This window comes from Daucus carota, chromosome 1, assembly GCF_001625215.2.
Source record: "Daucus carota subsp. sativus chromosome 1, DH1 v3.0, whole genome shotgun sequence".
In the NCBI taxonomy this organism is placed as follows: domain Eukaryota; kingdom Viridiplantae; phylum Streptophyta; class Magnoliopsida; order Apiales; family Apiaceae; genus Daucus; species Daucus carota.
In genome coordinates this window covers 30,806,841-30,826,604 of record NC_030381.2, presented here as the reverse complement: position 1 = coordinate 30,826,604, position 19,764 = coordinate 30,806,841, and the positions used below count along the sequence as shown (strand labels likewise).

The following is a 19,764-nucleotide window of genomic DNA, read 5'->3' as shown; positions in this document are numbered from 1 at the left end:
TTGGAAGTTAGAGGTTTGGGGCAAAATTAGAGGTTTGGGGTGGTTTAGAGATTTGACCACTAGAATCCGCTAATATAAGTGTTTGGTAGTTAGCGGATTGAAATAGAGGTTTGGACCCAAAAAGCTAATTTTGAAAAAGCTACTTTAAGGAGCTTTTTAGGTTAGAGATTTTGGTTTGTGTCAGAAAAAGCTGATCAATCAGCTATTTACCAAACAGTTTTACAAGAAACAGCTAATATAATCCGCTAGTCAAAATATCTATTTCAATCCGCTAATCAAAACATCTAATTCAATCCGCTATCAGCTAAGCCCCAAACAGGGCCATATCAAAAAGTTTTGAAGTTATATAATATATAGGGACCGTTTGGGTTAGCTTAAAAGATGTGACTTCTTACTTAAACTAAAGAAGTGGAGTAGAAATGAAAATTAAATAAGTTAATAAAATGTTTGGAAAAGAAGTGGAAGCTGTAAGAGAGAAGCTAGCATTCTCAGCTTCTTAAAATGCTTCTACTTATTTACATTAACGGGTCAAGAGAAGCAGAAGTCAGAAGCAGCTTCTGCTTCTACGAAACAAACAGCCCCAAAAAATTGTTAATTAAAATTATTAGTTTAACTAAGTTAAGTCGAAACAAAACTATCATTTTAAGATAGAATTATAAATATTCCACTAACATTTTTTCTAAATGTTTTATTTTCATTAAAAACGTGCAAAAATAGGACGGGAATAACATATTGAGTATATAAGTATTAAATATTATATTAATATTATTTTATATATACATATAATGATGGGGTTGGATCATAGACCGGTCCGATTGACCTAAATCCATATTTAATCCAATAAATAATCCATTATATTTGCGAATGAAATTATTTTGAGATCAATTCATGAATATTCAAATTAGACTCGGATCAGAACTGATCCATTTTGAGGCCGGTTAAGTGATGGTATTTTTTATACATCTAAAAGGGTGTTGTGTATGCTGGACTTGAGGGTGATAGTGGGCCTACAATTTATACCAAAGAGCTGGATACTAGCTGCTAATTACAAATTTTTTGAGTGAAATTTTGTATATATATGCCAAAATATTGAGTTTCTTTTATTATTTTATTATTTTAATATTTTCATACTCTGATGATGACAAGTTCGCATTTCAAATTGTGTGGCTACATATATATTTGCATTAAAAATTTATGGGTTAACATAGTCAAGCAAAAATATTGGGTTTCTTTTATTATTTTCATATATGTTGTGTTGACATCAATTCTCTTTTCAAATTGGGTGGCTACATGTTTATTTGCATTGAATGTTACATGCTTTGTAAGTGGAACATCGTATATGCCAAAATATTGGTTTTGTTTCTTATTTTCATACTCTGTTGACAGTTCTCATTCCAATTTCTACACGTACATGTATATTTGCTTTGAAAATTTATCACTTAACATAGTCAAGTAAGAAAACACCTTCAAAACCCTTGCACTAATCCAATACCTAGATGTATGTTTTAAAACATATAGATTTCAAGAGTCACTAGACTCTGATTATCACAAAAGCTCATATCAAGTTCTCAGTTGTTGCTGGTCTCAAGCTAAGGCGTGCTACAAAGCAATCCCAGTATCCTCTTCTTCGATAACTAGTACGCCACCTTTACTAAGCCCGAGAGCAAACTGATTGTGTTTTGTAGGATCAGCCGCAAGAGTAGAAGCATACATCACCTGGCCGTAGATGTAATACAGAAGGCAACTTCCAGTCAAGAGGGTAAATGATGCCGAGTCCAAGAAAACAATGTGCCTTTTTAAAAGGCAGGCATATATGGACTGGCCGTCACATGAATATGCAGCATCACCGACGATCAATTCCCCGGGAATCCACTGCAAACAATACTTAAGGAGTTTGAGAATTTTTTCTGTCATTAAAAACTTTTTAATCTCAGTAGCAGAGCGACATGATATTGCACCAGGGGGCAATTTAAGAAAAACCAATATCAAGTTCTGTCGAATATGATTGTGTTCATGTAGGTATATGTGTACACACACAATTAATATTTATTTGTTCTGTGCTTGATCATTAATTCACATTATAGTTGCACCCAAAATGAACACCCTGACCTCTTTCAAATATGGTCTAATAAAGGGTGGTGAAGCATGTTGTGATACTTAACAAAGCATATAAATTCATTGTCAACACTGCAAATAATTTGCAGACACCTGCTTGCAGGGCTCGAGGTTAGGCCCCTCCAGAGTGGCTAGACAACTTTCATGTACAACAAACATATGTCTTTCGTCCTGGTGAAACTTGACAGAATTGTGCCGGGGAGACAAAGCATTTCCATGATCATTCATGAAATTACTAGACTGGTATTTCTATCCAAATCTGTTCCAAGCACAGATCTGCAAAAACCAAAAGGATTATTAGCGTCATGTGACTTTGGATCTGATATCTTCTAAAAGCCTTCCAGTTTAAAAATGCACCTGAGCATCATATCCAGACGATAAAAGGATGTTTAATGCACTGGAATAGGCAAGGCCAGTCACTCTCTTCTGATGAGCATGTATCTCGGCAATCATCTATATACGCCAAATAGATAATAAGAACTTAATAACTAAATCATAATTTATTTTAATACACAACACTTTAGATATCAGTATAGATAAAGACCATATCTTTCTGAACACCATAGACTAGTATAGACCATATCTTTCTGAACACCATAGACTAGTATATATAGACCATATCTTTCTGAACATCATAGATTAGTATAGGTGCAGAATTAGTAACTGAATGAAACGCCTATTTTATAGGACAGATAAAATAAGGAGCATAGATACCAAAGAGTATCATTGGATTATTGAAATAAGGGGGCACTTGATCAGCCTCATGACATTCAAGAGTTGTTACATCATATACACTCCGGTCTTTAATTATCAAGATTTCATATAATTAAATACTCTCACATTCTTACCACAAGTTTTGAAGCATTTTCTTCATTGTTTAGCTGTGTTACTCCGACTCGTCTATTTCGTTCAGCGTACCCGTGTCGACACGGCACGACACAAGACAAGAAACAGGATAGAGGCCGGACTGCTTTGTTGAAAGCTCTATACCGCCCATTCATCATCGGAAAAGTCGATGGTTACCAGAGAAATCAAAATCAAAGATCGTTGAGAATTACGAAAGAAATTGTGTAAGAAGCGATGTTATGAAAGATGGGGGAACAGGAAGAAGAAGATGAGAAGTGGTGAAAATGAGAAGATGAAGAAGATGATAGTAAAAGGGTGAAAAGATAGAGGAATACTTGTATTGAGATGTATTATATATTACAAATGTATCTGGACATCTTTAAGTCCCCATTCATTATCTAGTTGTTTCCCTTTTTTCTTTCTTTTACTTTGGTGTGCATAATTTTTGCTTTACATGAATATTGGCAAGAAAAATGTTAAATACATTTGTTATAGTTGTTAATTTTTGGATTTTATAAATCAATCAATTGCACATTTTCAACTGAAAAATAATGCAATATTTTTTTTATTTCTCAAATGAAAATAAATAATTATATTAAAATTCACTGCGTCCTTGTATCCATGTCCAAAATTAATTTGGACATTGTAACTGTGTCCGGAATTTTTGATAATGCCAAATCCGATACTCGAAAATGTGTTGTGTCAGACACTCCGAATACCAGAATATTGAGTTTCTTCTATTATTTTCATATTTCATACTATGTTGACAGTTCTTATTTCATATTCTGCTTCTACATGTATATTCGAATTAAAAAAATTCAATTAACATAGTCAAGCATGTATATTTGCATATTTGTTTTGATAATTCTCTTTTGAAATTGGGCAGCTACATGTATATTTGCATTGAAAATTACGGGCTGTATGAGTGAAACATTGTATATGCCAAAATATTGGCTTTCTTTTCTCATTTTCATACTCTATTGATAATTCTCATTTCAGATTCTGCACTACGTGTATATTTGCATTGAACATTTATCACTTAACATCGTCAAGCAAAAAAAAACTTTAGCACTCTTGCACTAATCCAATCCCTAGATGTATGTTTTAAAACATATAAATTTCAAGAGACACTGGGCTCTGATTATCACATATGTAAACGACTAAACTTTCAGAATATGAGAGACACAAGAACATAGATAACTCCCATTAACTAAAGTACTCATATTAAATTTCTTCAACAAATCAGTAGCAAATTTTTTCTGACAAACAAAAATTCCTTCTTCATTTTGCTTCACTTCAAGACCCAAAAAATATTGAAGGAGACCCAAATCAGTCATCTCAAACTTAGCCATCATACTTGACCTGAACTCATTGATAATTGACTCGCAGGAACCCATATATATCATATCATCAACATATAAGCAAACCACCAGAAATTCTCCATCACTTTGACGTTTCATGTATAGTGTAGGTTCATTCTCACTTCTAATGAAACCGCTTTCATGAAAGAATGCATCAATCTTGCTGTACCACGTTCAGAATATGAGAGACACAAGAACATAGATAACTCTCATTAACTAAACTGAATACACAGCATTGCACATAAATATGCAGATTGAAATAGATAACTAACTAGGCAAAGAAACTACCCTATTCTTAACTTCCTAAATAAACTTCCAGTAACTGCCACATACTACTACATGTCTATCCTTTTATTTAACTGATAAAACATACACATGCTGCTTAATAATAGCTACTAATATTTGAATCAACTATCCAACAACAAAAACTCATATCAAGTTCTCAGTTGTTGCTGGTCTCAAGCTAAGGCGTGCTACAATGCCAACCCCAATATCCTCTTCCTCAAGTTCTATAACTAGTACGCCACCATAACTAAGCCCGAGAGCAAACTGATTGTGTTTTGTAGGATTAGCCGCAAGAGTAGAAGCATACATCACCCGGCTATAGATATAATACAGAAGGCAGCTTCCAGTCAAGAGGGTGTTATCGCTAATAAGCTCATATTTTCAGGATACATTTTAATCAAAAATAACACGTACCTTTAATTAGAAGGTAAAATATGCACTCGGATTGATAAAAAATTTTATGGTCAAAGATGCCGAGTCCAAGAAAACAATGTGCCTGTTAAGAAAGCAGGCATATATGGACTGGTCATCACAGGAATATATATGCAGCATCACTGATCAATTCCCCCGGAATCTACTGCAAGAAATATTTAAAGAGCTTGAGAATTTTCTTCTGTCATTAAGAACTTAGATCTCTCATTAGCAGAGTGACATGATATTGCACCAGGGACTATTTTAGAAAAATCAATGTCAAGTTCTGTCGAATATGATTGTGTTCATGTAGGTATGTATGTACCCACACAATTAATATATATTTGTGATGTGCTTGATTATTAATACACATTATAGTTACACCCAAAATGATCACCCCAACCTCTTTCAAATAAAGTCTAATAAAGCATGGGTGAATTAAGCATGTTGTGATATTCAACAAAGCATATAAATTGATTGTCAACACTGCAAATAATTTGTAGATACCTGCTTGCAGGGCTCGAGATTAGGTCCCTCAGGATCGAGTGGCTATACAACTTTCATGTACAACCAACAAATGTCTTTGGTCCTGGTGACACTTGACAGAAATGTGCCCATGCATCTGATATCTTCTATTAGCCTTCCACTTTGAAATTTTACCTGAGCATCTTATCCAGATGATAAAAGGATATTTAATGCACTAGAATAGGCAAGGCCAGTCACTCTCTTCTGATGAGCATTATCTCGGCAATATCTTCTATATAAGCCAAATAGATAATAAGAACTTAATCGCTAAATGATAATTCATTTTTAATGTACAACACTTAGATATCAGTATATATATATATAGATAAAGACCATATCTTTCTGAACACCATAGATTAGTATAGAGCCATCCTCCCTGCGGACGATAACGATATTATTTCCTCAGGATAGAACATAACTGAAGTTGCAGCAGTTATGGACTATGGATAAAAACTTTTCTTGGCCACTTAAACTTTTCTTGGCCACTTAGGTGGCCAAGAAAAGTTTTTATCCATAGTCCGATTGTAGTAAAAGTATAGAATAGTAATAACTAGTTTTACAAACTGTAAATGGGTAGTATTACAAGAGAGATAAATCACATCAACAATACACATATGAATTAAAGTATTTGAAAAATAAAAGAGAAGGAAAGAAATATTTTTAAGATAAAAAGATCAAAAAATTTAGTATCAATTTCATGACTGAAAAATACATGGCCAACTATATATGTATATAGATTACTTCCGAAAAAACATAAGTCAAGACAAGACATGTCATTTCGAATATATATATATATATATATATATATATATATATATATATATATATATATATATATATATATATGTGGGTGGGTTCTAGTACAAACTTACAAATTTTCTGCATTCAACACATATTTAATTTGAGTTCAACATTTTTTTAGCATATTTTGTAGAACATCGATTAAAATTGTGTTGGAGAAGTACATAAACTAATTTTTGAATGTAAGAACTAAGTTAAAAGTATTATATAACTAATATTTATGTTTCTAAACCCCACCCAAACCCAGAGGTATAGTTTAAATATATTTATAGATATATTCAACATAATGATAATTAGTGTTCTACACCCGATGTTAAACTCAAGTTACAAATGTGTTCAATGCGCGATTTATTTATGCGTTATTTTTAAAAATTGTGATGTTTTTTCAAGAATTTTCAACATGAATACTTTCTATAACTAAAGATTAACACGATGGGAGAATAAAAAAAAAAGTTTGTAAGTTTGTAACTTAAAAAGTTTTTATTTGATCATATCCTTCTATATATATATATATATATATATATATATATATATGGAGTGCAGACATTATTGTTGTGGTGGTTACTCATAGAAAATGTACCTAATAATAATCAACTTCAAAAAATTGTTGTGCTCCCATCACATGTTACATTAGTTTTCACTCAACAGGATGTGTGCCCTACAATACAAAAGAGAGAGCAAACCTCCCAAAAGCCACATTAGGTTTTACTGAATAGTGTGTGCGCTACAAAGCAAATTAGAGCAAATTAAGCTCCCGAAAGCCACATTGCTTTAACTGAACAGTGTGTGCGCTACAAAGTAAAGTAGACAAAGCTCACAAAAGCAACATTAGTTAGTGTTAAACTGCGGGAACATTTCGAAACTATTACAGAGATATTTCCCTTCATATTTTTAACCGGATGTTATAATTTATTATTCTTCAACAATGCTTCAGATATTAGGTCATGCAGTGTTAATAGATATACTATGCAAGGGTAGGGAATTACATCACTGAACAGCCATTCCTGCATATTCAAAATCCCAGGTGACTGTTTCCAAAGTTTCAACATAAATGCAGAATGTTGTGAAATACAAAAAACTGGAGTGTTCTTCTGTTCTTGGATTTTAGGGTCATAAAAAAAATCGCTCTCATATGTTGTCATTATAGGAAGATCATTTGTCCAATATCCTAATTGTGGTAGTGCACATGATGAGGTAACAACTCTTCCATGTCATGAGCGTGATCAAGTGCCCCTCATTTCAGTGATCCGGTGATACTTTTTGGTATCTCTACTCCTTATTTCATCCGACCTTTAAAATAGGCATTTCATTGGGTTACTTATTCTGCCGGTATTGAAGATAGACTTTCCAAAGAAGTAGTGTCATTTGACATTGAAGATGAACAATTCAATTTTTTTTCATGGCTAGATCCTCTTAAAATTCCTCTTGAAGAGCCAGTTATTATCGATACTTTAAATGACTCACTTTCACTGTTTGTTCCTCACACAAGTTTTCTAAACTCAAGCTTTTATATAAGGGTGATGGTCGGCCTTGTCCAAGATACCTATTTCCTGTAGTCACACATCACCTAGCGCCGACACATCCACACATCTAGCGCCGACAACAGAACATATAAACAGAAAACGCACACAAAATGAAGAATTAACAGATCTAAAACAATCAGATAGATACATAAACTTGTTAATCAGATAAATTCACTTCTCTTAATCATCATGGAAACAGTGCTTCAGTGTGGGTGTGGAACACTGAAGGAGTCGAGCATGATCTGAGTGAAATGATCATTGCCAAGGTTAGGAACCAGGTCCGAATTATCAGCTCCTTAAGGATAAAGCAGTCATTTTAAATAATAGATAAGCTGATCATATCCAATGCATAATCTATAAAAAAAATGAGATGAAATACATTGAGATCAATAACAGATAAGCTCATATCAACACCGAGAACTCATAAGATACAAAAATGAGACCAAATACATTAAGATCAATAAAGACTAGGAAATTAAACTTACATATTACAAGTTATTAGGATTATTTATTTAAAATAAAATTACACTAATCATTTTATTCAGAACAATATATAATTTTACAAGTGTTCATTTTTTTCCCATATTTAATCAAGTAAGACATTCAGCTATAAAATTATATTAGATGGTCTCTAGCGAACAATTTAGGAGGTAAATTTGGTTAAAATTGTTGAAAATATCGATCATATAATTGTATACTTGTTATTGAATATATAAGATCAAAAAATTAATTATATCATAATAATTCTACTAATGAAAATTCCATTGAAGATACAAACTTTAAGAAAATATATGATTACTATCACCTATACAAACATAATTTTACATAGTGCTAGAACTAAAGGAATGAAGGCAATTATTTACCTCACTCAAAAAAACTATATGCCATTGTTGAACATATTTTCAAATTCAAATTGTTCAAATTTTAACAATATATAAAAATTTATCTCAAAAATACATTTTAAGTAGATCAACTATTCGTTTGAACAATATATCAAAAAGTTTATTAGTTATTTAATTTATGTAATTGTTGATTAAAATTATTAGTTTGACTAAGTTAAGTTGAAACAAAATTATTATTTTAAAATAGAATTATAAATATTCCAATATCATCTTTTCTAAATGTTTGATTTTTATAAAAGACATACAAAACTAGGATCGAAGAAGCATATTTAGTGTATAAGTATAAAATATTATATTAATATTCTTATATGTGCATAAAATGATGGGGTTCGATGATAGACCGATCGGACCATATATGGTCCGTTAAATAATTAGATTATTGTTGTTGGATCGGATTATTTTGAAATAAATCCATGTCTATTTAAAATAGACTCGGATGGGATGGGAGATATGATCTATTTAGAGACCTATTAAATGTTGGTGATTTTCGTACCTTTACGGGGGTGTTTGTACCTTGGACCTCAGGGTGATAGATGGCATGTGCTTTATTTGAATGAGTTGGATACCAGCTCCTAATTACTGGTTTTATAAGTAAAATATTGTATATGCCAAAATATTGATTTTCTTTTATTATTTTTCATACTGTGTTGACGATTATCAATTCAAATTGCGCAGCTACATATATATATATATATATATATTCGAATTGAAAATTAATGAGTTAACATGGTCAAGCAAATAAACATCTTTAAAACTTTGCACTAATCCAATGTATGTGCTAAAACATTTAGATTTTAAGAGACATCGGGCTCTAATTATCACAAAAGCTCATATCAAGTTTTCATATGTTGCTGGTCTCAAGCTAAGGCATGCTACATAGCCATTTCCAATATCCTCGGCATCAAATTCTTTTACAAGTACGCCACCATCACTAAGCTCGAGAGCAAACTGATTGTGCTTTGTAGGCTGTAGATATAATATAGAAGGCAACTTCCCGTCAAGAGGGTGGTATTGCTTATAAGTTCAGATTTTCGAGATACATTGTAAGTAAACATAACATTTCCTTTGATTAGAAAGTAAATATGCAATCGGATTGATAACAAAGTTTATGGAAAATGATGCCGAGTCCACGAAAATAATGTGCTTGTTAAGAAAGCAGGCATATATGGACTGACCATCACATGAATATGCAGCATCACAGATGAATCCCCCAGGATTCCGCTGCAAGAAATATATAAGGAGCTTGAAAATTTTCTTCTGTCATTAAAATTTTAGATGTTACTCTCAGTAGCACAGTGACATGATATTGCACAGTCGCATTTTTAGGAAAATCAATGTCAATTTCAGTCGAATATTGATTGTGTTCATGTAGGTATATATGTACACACAGAATTAATATTTCTTTGTTATATGCTTGATCATTAATACATATTACAATGATCACCCCGGCCTTTTTCAAATATGGTCCTGGGTGAAACTTGACAATCAAAATCCTTCATGGCGTGCCATTTCACAAGCCCAATAAGTTTCAAACAATATATAGCAAATATAGTATAAGCCTGACGGGAAGAATAAAGATGAAAGTACCAATGTCTGTTAAAATTTATAGCAAAAGCACAAACCACACAGCTGTCTATCAAGTTCAAATTTAAACATCCATCTAAACACCCAAAATAAAAACTATAGCCTCCACGTCAACACCATCAGCCTTCTTGGCAGCAGGAGAGCAGAACTTTTTGCCTTTGTTTTATATGTTATAGCGGGTACTCCTGGCTTCATTGTACTTGGTAAACAATCGTATACACATAAAAATCCCTGAAATAACCAAAAAGTATTAGCAAAAAAGTACAGTGAAAAATTTTATTTTTCAAGATTGTAGTATAATTCAATAATCTGACATTCTTACCCCTAGTTTTGAAGCATTTTCTTCATTGTTTAGCAAACTTCAATTCCTGGAAAATTGCTTGAAATTAATATAATTATATTCCATGATTAATCATCAATTTATAATTATAATGACTAAATCAACATTCACCAACATAGTTTTAATATGTAAACATCATAAAAGTCCTAAATAAACAAAAAATGACCCTAATCTCAAACTAATCATAGAGATGAAAGATTATGCATAGATTTGTCGGTAGAAATGATAATTTACAAGGATATACCTGCATTCTAACAGATGAACAATATTCACAACCCCCAAGAAAAGAATTCACAAATCCCAAGAAAAGAAATGATAGGGAAGGACAGTATAAAAGGAGAGAACTGGATGGGCGGCTAGATCTAGTTTTGTGGGAGATATTTACAATAGAAATGATACAATGGATGACTATTAGGGTTTGAAGGCATATATTCTAGTTTACTGGGCTAGACGGGGTGTTGGGCCTAAGAAACTATGTGCACCTAATAATAGTTCAAAATCAAGGCTACTAAGTTGTGTCCCAAGCTATCAAGTTGTGACCGGGGTATTTTGATTATGTATCCCACTTATATAAATCAATGATGACCAAATAATTTAATAATGAATTAACATATGTAACTATTTTAATTTCAATGTATATCTAAAATATGTGTACCAATAGTCTTTAGTGTCACCATATTTCCATATAGATAACAAAATAACATATTAAAATTATTTAAATTAATATACATATAAGTATTTCTAATTTAAAATAGTTCTCTAATACCTTTGATATATATATATATATATATATATATATATATATATTAATATGTATATATGTATATGTGTATATATGTGTGTGTGTGTAAACAAAGCTTATATCATATTAGGTAGTAATATAGTATGCCATAATGATTTAAAAATAATCAAGATTACACATTATTATATTGTCTTGTAGTACCAAAGGATTTTTATACCTTTCAAGAGGAACGCAAAGGAAGTAGAATCGAGAATATATTAAATTTATATCCCACAAATAACTTTTATTATGATGTATTGTAGCTCACAATTGCTTTAAAAATATTATAAAGTATTGATATGTTCGTTTAGCAAGTGTTGCACATATTTATCCATGATTTCACACATAAGTCTAGAGACAAATGACTACATTATTGATTATATCATAAAGAGATGATTCATGAGAAGTACAAATGAGCTTAATTTGAATTGTGTCATATTTTATTTCTTTTCTTTCAAGTACAATATTAAAGTTATGTTATATATTTATGTGTCACTTATTATTATTAATTTTTTTTTCTTTGTTTTTGACCCGGCCGTCATACCATATAAAATATAAAGTCTCGATTCTCATCATCACGTTCTATCAATGAAAGAACACAATGAAAGGAAAGAAAAGAAACATCTGAGCTAGAAACAACACCTATTTAGGTAAATAAAGTAAAATATTAACCTTCAAAGTAAGTTGCCTAAGCTGAGTTTCACACAACCTTTCCAAGCTCACATATCTTCCTCATCTGAGAGAAAAAACAGTAATTTGCAGATTGCATTGGTATATGCCTCAAAGAATGGCAAGATTTCAAATAAAGAATCCGAATGACGAGTGCTGAGCTCAATTTACTGGTAGAAAAAGCAAAGGCTACCATATTAAATAAGAAAAGAAGCTTATTTTGGGTGAATGGGGCAAGGGAATGCCATTTGGATATTTTTCTATCAACGTTTTACCTCACATATCTTTCTCTCAAATTCAATTCGGTCCTTTATGACATTCAAAATAGACTACATAAGATTAGTATCTTGTCTTAATATGTAACGAAAAGGTCAGTTATAAAAATGAGTTGAATAAAGAAAGAATATGCATAAAGTCGTATGATTAAAACTGTTTGAGCAAAATGAGTACTCACAACACAAGCAACCACAACCACAAACATTGTATGAATTATTAATTACATTGAAGAGGAATGATATATGATAAAACCCAATACTTGATCAAAGTGTTTCGAAATTCGTGACTTGACATGAAGACTCGGGATTTGACCCGGGTTATCACATATGGTATCAGAGCAAACTCTCGAAAGTTTGATTCGTCAAGTTACCAGAGGCGGAGACACGAAGGCTGGTGGTACTATCCCACAATGGCAAGAGTCCAGAGGTGCTTATGCTTATAAACTCAACTAAAGTCTCCACACTCCTCGATGTGGAACTGGGGTGTTACATGTTAATAGATGTTCCCTTATTCATCAAATGTTTAACGATTGGAACTTCCAAAGAGAAATATATAAAAATTATAATCTCTTTTAGGTAGAAACAATACCATGATTGGAAATTTAAAGAGAAATATATAAAAATATAATCTCTTTTAGGTAGAAATAAAACCTTATATATGTCAAAATTTATTTAAGGTACCTCCAGTATATATAAAAGATAACCTAAATAATATAAAAAGAATGATGAATATAACACATAGAACCTAAAAAGTCTAAATTAGAACCAATGCAAAAGATAATATACCTATGTTAAGATTAGGTCACTAATTTAGTAATTTACTCAACCTAATATAAAAAGAATAATTAGTATAACACATTTAATCATCCAACTTACTAGAATATCAAATCTTATTAAAAAAATCACATCGAGGACTTAAAAAGTCAAAATTATAACTAATGCTAAAGGTAATATACTCATATTAACATTAGGTCTCTAGCTTAGTAATGTTCCCAACTCTATAGTTGGATGTCCCATCAAGCTACGTTCACTTATTGAAATAAATCGGCTAGTATGTTTCAAATGAAACCCGTCTTTTAATGACTATCTTATGCAAGTAGCTCACATGTTGTATATGTCATTCAATAATTTTCCACTATAGCCTAATGTGATATTTATAATGTACACATGATTTTAATTTTGGATTTAAATATTAGCATAAAAATGACACTGACCACATAGTATCTACCGTATTTCACTAGGAAATAAATGGAATAATGAATAATTGAGCCATGATAACATTATTACTACAAAAGTTTACATGTAAATAAAAGATACATCCAAGAATGGCCGGTATATAGTAAGTGATTTACATACACAAAACAGAATATCACAAATTAAACCTATGTTGCTTCAATATTGTTTTTGGGCAACCAATTAATGAGACATCATCATATGAAGCAATTATAATTATATGCACATTGACAACATTTGCGTGGCGCAAAAGCATTTGCGTGCTTCAAAGAATGAACAAAATTCTCTCATAAATAATCCAAGTGAGTAGCATTGTAATAAATTTCCTGGGAAGAAAATAGATCGATAGTAGTAGATAAAACATAAAAGCTTATTTGTGAAAAATGATCCTTACGGGACCATTGTGATAATTTTCCATATATGTTTTACCTATGATGTCTTTTTTCCAAATTGAGATATATCCATTATGACATTCGCTATATGTAGATATCTCCCAAGGATTACAAAGGATTGTTTAAAAGTTATCCATTTAACATCAATCAAAATTTAAGTCAAAGAAATTGATGAAATATTAATGTTGAGATTTAGATGAATACCTATAACCACCTCCGTATTTGGAACAAGCTTAAGAATTTCATTAGCAACCTAGTATCCAAAAGAGTTCAAGTAGGTCTAACTCATGTACCGTGTATCTATACAATGACATAAAAATTCAGCGCTACATCAATTAAGTAACGTCTAATTAAAATTGTGATATACATAATTCATAGCATACACGAAAAATATGTAATCAAGATATCCTCGTCTCTTTGAAAATGTACGTTTTTTTCTCTCGATTATCTTGTTGCAATCATGGATAAATGTTTTTCATGTATTTTGTTTGCTTGTGTTTGTTTGTTTTGTTTATATTATGATAGCATATCGCATCATAGTAAACAATTTACCCTATTCCTCTTCTAATTATAAGGTTGTATAGATTTTTTAGGTTATCGAAATCATGGATTTGTATTTAACTTGGTAATTTTGTTTGGATTACTTTATAGATCAGGTCGAGTTATGTAACTTTTTTCCCGGTATTTTTTCGAACTGTTTTGACTTAGTCGGATTTGCTATGCTCGGCCGGAATATTGATTTGAAATTAGGTTTGTTATAGATTTCGATATGTGTTCTTGGCCTTCTTAATTGTTATGATTTGAATATTGGTTTTTTAATTATGACTTTGTTTTTATATTATTTGTATGTATATTTATGTGCAATATTTTTTAAAATTGGAAGTAATCAGCTTATTCTTTTTTTTGTCATAAAACGGTTGTTTTATACCTTATTCGGTTATTTTTTGATAAAATATATCTTGATCTAATTTGGTATGTTTAGGCATTACACTTTGCTAATTTACGGTTTATTTTGATGTTTTTTTTCTCATGTGCCAATATTATGGGTCATTATGATGTTTCAAATATCTTGCATAAATATTCTTCATGAATATTTAGTACCATTTATGATGGTCATTATTGAAACGGTTTAAATTTTAATTGTGTCTTGACTGAGGCATATTTGTACCATTCATGGGTGGCCACAAGTAATGGCGTATATTTCGCCTTGGAAGAAGCAATTAACTATATACTCCCTCCGTCCCACCCATTTCTTTACACTTTCCTTTTTGGGGTGTCCCACCCAATTCTTTACATTTCAAAACTTACCAAAAATAGTCAATGGGTCCCACCACTTCTCCACTTTTTTTTCCTTTTCACACTACTTTTACTCCACTATCTTCTTTTTATACATTAAAAATCAATGGGTCCCACCACTTTACCCACTTTTCTTCCTCTTTTCCATTACTTTATAAATATTTCTTAACCTCCGTGCCCAACCCATTCGATAAGAAATGGGTGGGACGGAGGGAGTATTAGTTACTTTAGTGTCTAACCAAACATCCTCCATTGGTTGAGACTTTATTTTATTTTTTTACTTTAGAAAATATGTACACACACTTTTAGAAATAATTTATTTTTGGATATATTATTTTTTATAATTTGTATAATGTATATAATTTTATATATGAACTTATGTTCTGCTTGTTTCGTTTGTTTTTTTTAGGATCCTTCGTAGAAATTTTTACGGGTTTTTTCCTCTCAGACATTAAAGTATTATTATCTAAACGTCCAGAGATATCTTGCATGTCTTATGATAATCTTTTTTGGATGAATGAAATCCCTTGGCTCGGCTATTGTATCTCGAGATACAACTCATCTACGAATATGTAGACCCTGACAAAAAAATTAATAATATATGATTTTAGTAGAGTTCATTTTCTCCCATATATAATCAATAAAAACATTATGATATAAAATTATATCGAAAGGTCTCTAGGGAGCATTTTAGGAGGAAAACTTCGTCAAGATGGTCGGGAATATCGATCATATAATTGTATCCTTGCTATTGGATATGTAAGATCAATAAAAAATTATATCATAATAATTCTGCTCATGATACAAAGTATAAGAAAATATATGATCACTATCACCTACACAAACTTAATTTTACATAGTCCTATAACCAAAGGAGTGAATGCAATCAATTAACTCACTCGTAATAACTATATGACACTATTCAACACATTTTATTTATCAAATTGACTAAATTTTAACCATATATAAAACTTTATCCAAAATAAAATATTATGAGTAGATCGGTTAATATTCGTTCGAATAATATATACCAAAAGGTTTTGTAGTTATATAATATATGTAATTGTTGATTAAAATTATTAGTTTGACTAAGTTAAGTCGAAACAAAACTATTATTTTAAGATAGAATTATAAATATCCCACTAACATTTTTTTCTAAATGTTTGATTTGTATAAGAGACATGCAAAAATAGGACCGCACTATGTAGTATGTATGGAGTATATAAGTATTAAATATTATATTAATATTATTTTATACAGATCAGATTAACCTAAATCGATATTTGTTCTATTAAATAAGGCATTACTCTTGTCAATCGGATTATTTTGAAACAAACTCATGCCCATTTAAAATACACTCGGATCAGATGTGATCTGATGTAGTTAGAAGCATATTAAGTGATTGTGTTTTTTTTATGCATCTAAGACGGTGTTGTGTATGTTGGACGTGAGGGTGATACTGGGCCTGGACTTTAGCGCTCGATACTAACGGCTAATTACAGGCTTTTTGAGTGAAAACGTTGTATATGCCACAATATTGGGTTTCTTTTATTATTTTCTTATTTTCATACTCTGTTTACCGTTCTCATTTCAAATTGTGTGGCTACATGTATATTTGAATTGAAAATTTATCAGTTAACATAGTCAAGAAAAATATTGGGTTTCTTATTTTATTTCCATACTGTGTTGATAATTTTCTTTTCAAATTGGGCGGCTACATGTATATTTGCATTGAAAATTACAGGCTTTATAAGTAAAACATACCAGTATATTTGTATTGAAAATTTATCACTTTACATAGTCAAGCAAAAAAACACCTTCATAACCCCTGCACTAATTCAATCCCTAGATGCATATTTTAGAACATATAGATTTCAAAATTAGACAGGGGGCTATAATTATCACAAAATCTCATATCAAGTTCTCAGTTGTTGCTGGTCTCAAGCTAAGGTGTGCTACAAAGCCAATCCTAATATCCTCTTCCTCAAGTTTTATAACATATAGATATAATACAGAAGGAAAACATCCGGTTAAGAGGGTGGTATTGCTGATAAGTTCACGTTTTCGGGATACATATTAAGTGAACACAACATGTACCTTTAATTAAAAGGTAAATATGCACTCAGATTGATAACAAACTATATGGTAACTGATACCTGAGTCCAAGAAAAACAACGTGCCAGTTAAAAAAGCAGGCATATATGGACTGGCCATCATATGAATATGCAGCATCGCCGATCCATTACCCAAGAATCCACTGCAAGAAATATTTAAGGAGTTTGAGAATTTTCTTCTGTCATTAAAAACTTGGATGTTAGTCTCAGTAGCAGAGCGACATGATATTGCACCAGGGGCAATTTTAGAGAAATCAATGTCAAGTTCTGTCGAATATGATTGTGTTCATGTAGGTATATATGTACACACACAATTAATATTTATTTGTTCTGTGTTTGATCATTAATACACGTTATAGTTTCACCCAAAATGATCACCCCGTCCTCTTTCAAAAATGGTTTAATAAAGCGTAGGTGAAGCATGTTGTGATATTCAACAAAGCATATATATTAATTGTCAATATTGCAAATAATTTGCAGATACCTGCTTGCAGGGCTCGAGGCCAGGCCCCTCAAGAGTGGCTATACAACTTTCATGTACAACCAACAGAGATCTTTGGTCCTGGTGAAACTTGACAGAAGTGTGCCGAGGAGACAAAGCATTTCCATGATCATTCAGGAATTTAGAAGACTGCCTTCTCCATCCAAATCTGTTCCAAGCACAGATCTGCAACACCTAAAGGAAAATTAGCGTGAAGTGACTTTGGATCTACAGCTGCCTATGCATCTGATATCTTCTATTAGCCTTCCAGTTCAAAAATGCACCTGAGCATCATATCCAAATGATAAAAGGATGTTTAATGCCACTGGAATAGGCAAGTCTAGTCACTCTCTTCTGATGAGCATGTATCTCGGCTATGATCTATATGGGCTAAATAGATAATAAAAACTTAATAACTAAATCATAATTCATTTTTAATACACACAAGTTTTTTTCTAGAGATTTTAATGCACACACTTAGATATCAGTTATAGTGTAAAGAAAAGAAAGATTTTTTATTTTTTTTTACTTTGTTCATAGAGATAAACCATTCAACATAAACAGCAAATTAAGTCTCTCTCAGTAGTGTGTTGCAGTTGCCCACAAAAACAAATAATTCAGAAAGCTAAAGTGAAGAAGAAAAAATACATTTTCTTGTTTTTTTATACATTAAATGTTCACAGAGATAAACCATTCAACATGAATAGCACTCTCCAAATAAGTTCTACATCACACACTGTGCTTAAAAAGAACAAAGAAATGGCAACAAGAGATAGAATCATAGAACACAACAATTTTCAATAAAGATTATTTAAACTTGGTAAGGCAAATAAGCCAGCTCCTCTCCTTGAACTTTAGAGCTCCTCTTGGCCCCAAGATCACTATTGTCATTATCCAAATAAGCATAGTATTTCAAGAAAAATGCCAAAGTGAGCACAACCCATTCCAAGCAAAAGATGAGCACACACAATCCCCCGGTTAATTTCAAGATCTTGGCCCCATTTTCTTCATTGACATATGACTTGAGGTTTCCGAGAAAATTGTCAGTACTCGTGAAGATGAGAACAGAGACGGATCCTTGAAAAATTGCGGTGAGCACTGTGGCCACCATATGGGCTGCATACCATTTGCCTGCGCCCGAGGTGGCTGCGTTGCAGCCTGCTAAGGCCCCGGCAATGGTGAGGATGTGGAGGAGGATGAGGAAGAAGCCGACAAGAGAGGGGATGAGACGGAGGGAGAGGGTGAGGAAAATGCAGCTACAGGATGCGCCTAGGAGAATGTAGTTTATGAAGATGAAGAATTTGTGGGTTTTGGGGTGGGAGTGTGTTGAAGAAGATGTGATTGAAAGGCCGCCCATTTTGTGGTTTGAAATTTGTTGATGAGAAATTGGGTGGGTTTGAATTCTTGAGAGGTGTTAGTGAGTGAGGAGTGTGGGATTGGGTAATGTTATATATGTGTGCAAAAGGGCCATGAAAGCAACGGTCATATGGGATGTGCTGGGAATATGAACGTTGAGGGGAACAGAGTGTGCATAACGGCTACATTTTGAGACGTGCAAAACAAATTTGGTTTGACATGTTGAGTTTAATCTTTGTTTAATATTTTGCATTTTGTTGAGCAGTGTTTTTCTTTATTTTTTGATGGGCTCTGTTCAGACTTGTAAAAAACTAATTTATTTGACATAATTTTTTTCCAGCAAAAGCCATAGTATCCAACTTCAACAACGTATAACAATTAACACCATCTCTAAGTGGCTCCTAAATCGATCATTAAAAAATAATATATTATATAATTCTAGCAAATTAATATATTAAACATCTTTACAACTCC

At 32.0% G+C, this 19,764-nt stretch overlaps 1 protein-coding gene and 2 long non-coding RNA genes across 4 annotated transcripts; all 3 read right to left on the bottom strand.

The window, feature by feature from the left end:
• Positions 1-4,180: 4,180 nt before the first annotated feature.
• Positions 4,181-7,906, bottom strand: LOC135147095 (uncharacterized). 2 transcript variants are annotated; one of them, XR_010284572.1, is made up of 4 exons: positions 7,331-7,906; positions 5,526-5,775; positions 5,022-5,184; positions 4,181-4,923 (listed from the first exon to the last, which is right to left on the bottom strand). It is a non-coding gene; the product is annotated as an uncharacterized LOC135147095 (long non-coding RNA). The 2 variants fall into 2 exon arrangements; XR_010284573.1 differs by having other exon boundaries at positions 5,526-5,686.
• Positions 7,907-10,167: 2,261 nt separating this feature from the next.
• On the bottom strand, positions 10,168-11,136 carry LOC108227847 (uncharacterized). Its single transcript, XR_001808117.2, has 3 exons — positions 10,938-11,136; positions 10,676-10,721; positions 10,168-10,584 (listed from the first exon to the last, which is right to left on the bottom strand). It is a non-coding gene; the product is annotated as an uncharacterized LOC108227847 (long non-coding RNA).
• Positions 11,137-18,565: 7,429 nt separating this feature from the next.
• On the bottom strand, positions 18,566-19,369 carry LOC108227683 (uncharacterized). The gene has a single exon (XM_017402966.2). The coding sequence runs from the start codon at positions 19,289-19,291 to the stop codon at positions 18,746-18,748; it is 546 nt and encodes a 181-aa protein (XP_017258455.1). The 5' UTR covers positions 19,292-19,369; the 3' UTR covers positions 18,566-18,745.
• Between the last annotated feature and the right edge of the window lie 395 nt (positions 19,370-19,764).